Source organism: Bubalus kerabau, chromosome 11 (genome assembly GCF_029407905.1).
Source record: "Bubalus kerabau isolate K-KA32 ecotype Philippines breed swamp buffalo chromosome 11, PCC_UOA_SB_1v2, whole genome shotgun sequence".
NCBI classification, from domain to species: domain Eukaryota; kingdom Metazoa; phylum Chordata; class Mammalia; order Artiodactyla; family Bovidae; genus Bubalus; species Bubalus kerabau.
Window position 1 is genome coordinate 71,449,851 of NC_073634.1, and position 3,930 is coordinate 71,453,780.

A 3,930-nucleotide genomic window follows, 5' to 3' on the forward strand; every position below is an offset into this window, starting at 1 on the left:
GGAACCCATTTCATGGTCCCAGGTAGAAGTTCCCCTTTAGAGAACCCCCTTGATGATAATGACAGGCTTTTCTGCTTTTTATTTCATTACAATTTTGAGCTACAAGGAACACCATGACAGACCTTAGTTGGACTTCTTTCTAAGTGAGAATCAGCTGGCCTTCTCTGTCATTTTCTTCTAGGCCTTTCTGAGCTCCAGAGATGCTTCTGCTCCCAGCTTTCCTCCCCAGAGGCCCCCAGACCAGAGACCCCCAGGCCCCCATGGAAGGTGACCATTGCCTCTACTTCCCCTTCTAGATGCTGCTCTTTCCTGTCTCAGAGCCTGTGGCCTCCCCCTTGAGCCCTGGTGCAGAAGGCATCCTTTCCAGGGCCCCAAGTATTTTTGATCATTTGTGTTTATGGGACCTGGAATGGGGCAGAGCTCAGTGGGCCATCTGTATTTTTTTTTTTTTTTTTTTCCTTTTTCTTGGACAACCAGCTGGGATTGTCCGAAATTCCAGGTTGTGTGTTGTCTACTCCAAATTGGCACTTGCCAAGAGCATTGCCAATGACTGAACAACAAGAGCATTTGCCATCTGCCTCTATGCAGGAAAAAGACAGAATTTAAGGAACTGTCTCCAACCTGGATGGAAGGACCTTTTAATCATACTCTTCACTAGCTCATGCACAGTGAAATTGAAGAGAAAGTGACTCTTGGATTAATTCCCACTTCCAAAGGCCCCTACACCAGACTGGTCTATAGAGAGGAGTGCTGACCTCAATCTCACCTTAAAATGATGCTCAAACAGAGGAAAGTGCACTACACTGGGATGAGAAGATGACATCGAGAGTAGACAGCTTGCCTAAGATGCTGGACCTGATTCGTGCGATCATTTATAATGCTTTCTTGATTTCTTGGACCTCTGCGTATCAATCAAACATTTTCTATCATGGACACGATTCCATGCTAGTTTAAGACTCAATCCAATTGTTGGGTTGTGGCCAATGACCTGTGTCTAGTACTTCTGGGTTACCTTGGTGGATTTCTCCCCTCCAGGACTCTGACTGGATACCCCCCTAGGAAATTTGTTTTAGAAGAGAGTTTAGTTCTGTTCTAAGAGTTGGACTGTGAAGAAGGCTGAGTGCTGAAGAATTGATGCTTTTGAACTGTGGTGTTGGAGAAGACTCTTGAGAGTCCCTTGGACTGCAAGGAGATCCAACCAGTCCATTCTAAAGGAGATCAGTCCTGGGATTTCTTTGGAAGGAATGATGCTAAAGCTGAAACTCCAGTACTTTGGCCACCTCATGCGAAGAGTTGACTCATTGGAAAAGACTCTGATGCTGGGAGGGGTTGGGGGCAAGAGGAGAAGGGGACGACAGAGAATGAGATGGCTGGATGGCATCACTGACTCGATGGAGGTGAATCTGAGTGAACTCCGGGAGTTGGTGATGGACAGGGAGGCCTGGCGTGCTGCGATTCATGGGGTCGCAAAGAGTCGGACACGACTGAGCGACTGATCTGATCTATTCAAGATATTACTAGAAGGGATTCTCTCACCTGTCCAGTTAATAATACCTGTTCTGACTCTGGCCATAGATTTAAGTTTTCTCTTAGGGACACTCAAACTCAATCAGAGTGACAAGCTGAGTCTCAATCAAAAAAACCTGTAACCTCTCTCTACTGAAAGGAAAACTGCCGCAATTATGGGATGGATCTATATGGTTAACACAAGGCCTATGGTCATTTAAGTTTAAAAGTTCCTCTGTGTTGGGAGCAAGTAAATCATACCAAGAACGATCACCCTAGTAATATTGTGAAACTAGGCTGAGTGCCTTATGAACTATGCCTACTACCACCCTTAGAGAGGGCGAGTGGTAAGGAACTCAGTGGATTTGTGGTACTCATTTATGGCTTGGTTTCTAACCGGATGGATAGGAAGGTGTAGCCTGGTATTCCCATGGACTCAAGGTCGTATACGTAACAAGTCAGAGGTAACTCGAGACGATCTTAACATTGATGTGAGCTTGATGAGTTAAGATATCTGTATTCTGGACGCGGGCGCGCAAGGCGGCAGGGGTTGTTTCCGGTCGTGTTGGTGGTCTGGCTTGAGTTGGGGCGGCAGTGACTGCGGGGGCGGTGGAGGAGGAGGAGGGAAGATGGAAACGATTCTGGAGCAGCAGCGGCGCTATCATGAGGAGAAGGAACGGCTTATGGATGTCATGGCCAAAGAGATGCTCGCTAAGAAGTCCACGCTCCGGGACCAGATCAATTCTGACCACCGCACACGGGCCATGCAAGATAGGTATATGGAAGTCAGTGGGAATCTGAGGGATTTGTATGACGACAAGGATGGGTTACGAAAAGAGGAGCTCAATGCCATTTCAGGACCCAATGAGTTTGCTGAATTCTATAATAGACTCAAACAAATAAAGGAATTCCACCGGAAGCACCCAAATGAGATCTGTGTTCCAATGTCAGTGGAATTTGAGGAACTCCTAAAGGCGTGAGAGAATCCAAGTGAAGAAGCACAAAATTTGGTGGAGTTCACAGATGAAGAGGGATATGGTCGTTACCTGGATCTTCATGACTGTTACCTCAAATACATTAACCTGAAGGCCTCTGAGAAGCTGGATTATATCACTTACCTGTCCATCTTTGACCAGTTGTTTGACATTCCTAAAGAAAGGAAGAATGCTGAGTACAAGAGATATCTGGAGATGCTGCTTGAATACCTTCAGGATTACACAGATAGAGTGAAGCCTCTCCAAGATCAGAATGAACTTTTTGGGAAAATTCAGAATGAGTTTGAGAAGAAGTGGGAGAATGGTACTTTTCCTGGATGGCCGAAAGAGACAAGCAGTGCCCTGATCCATGCTGGAGCCCATCTTGACCTCTCTGCATTCTCCTCCTGGGAGGAGTTGGCCTCCCTGGGTCTGGACAGATTGAAATCTGCACTCCTAGCTTTAGGCCTGAAGTGTGGCGGGACCCTAGAAGAGCGAGCCCAGAGGCTATTCAGCACCAAAGGAAAGTCCCTCGAGTCACTTGACACCTCCCTGTTTGCCAAAAATCCCAAGACAAAGGGCACCAAGCGAGACACTGAGAGGAACAAAGACATTGCTTTCCTTGAAGCCCAGATATACGAATATGTAGAGATTCTTGGGGAGCAGTGACATCTCACTCATGAGAATGTGCAACGCAAGCAGGCAAGAACTGGAGAAGAGCGGGAAGAGGAAGAGGAAGAGCAAATCAGTGAGAGTGAAAGTGAAGATGAAGAGAATGAGATCATTTACAACCCCAAAAACCTGCCCCTGGGCTGGGATGGCAAACCCATTCCTTACTGGTTGTATAAGCTTCATGGCCTAAATATCAACTATAACTGTGAGATTTGTGGAAACTATACCTACCGAGGTCCTAAGGCTTTCCAGAGGCACTTTGCTGAATGGCGCCATGCTCACGGCATGAGGTGTTTGGGCATCCCAAATACTGCCCACTTTGCTAATGTGACACAGATTGAAGACGCGGTCTCCTTGTGGGCCAAGCTGAAACTGCAGAAGGCATCAGAACGATGGCAGCCTGACACGGAGGAAGAATATCAAGACTCCAGTGGGAATGTTGTGAATAAGAAGACGTACGAGGATCTGAAAAGACAAGGACTGCTCTAGTGTTTGGGGATGTGTCTCAGCCGTGGGCCTTGCCCAGGCTTCCCTAAGATCTGCTTTTTCTATTTCTCCCAATCAAATGCTCCTAAAGACTCTTTGCTACTTAGTCTTACGGACTAGCATGCATCTTGTAGAAACAAGGCATGCTGGCAGATTGCAGCGTTGAGATGTGTTTTATCTTTGTTTTATATTAAAGAAGATTCCGTTGGAAAATTAAAAAAAAAAAAAAAGATTTCTGTATTCTACCAGTAAGAGCATTTAGCAGATATTTTTGTTGTTGTTGTTCCTTCAA

The 3,930-nt window shown here is 46.2% G+C and overlaps 1 protein-coding gene across 1 annotated transcript; it reads left to right on the forward strand.

Annotated features, from left to right (window-relative positions):
• The first annotated feature begins 2,035 nt into the window (after positions 1-2,035).
• On the forward strand, positions 2,036-3,728 carry LOC129623295 (splicing factor 3A subunit 3-like). Its single transcript, XM_055540583.1, has one exon. The coding sequence runs from the start codon at positions 2,136-2,138 to the stop codon at positions 2,484-2,486; it is 351 nt and encodes a 116-aa protein (XP_055396558.1). The 5' UTR covers positions 2,036-2,135; the 3' UTR covers positions 2,487-3,728.
• The last annotated feature ends 202 nt before the right edge of the window (positions 3,729-3,930 follow it).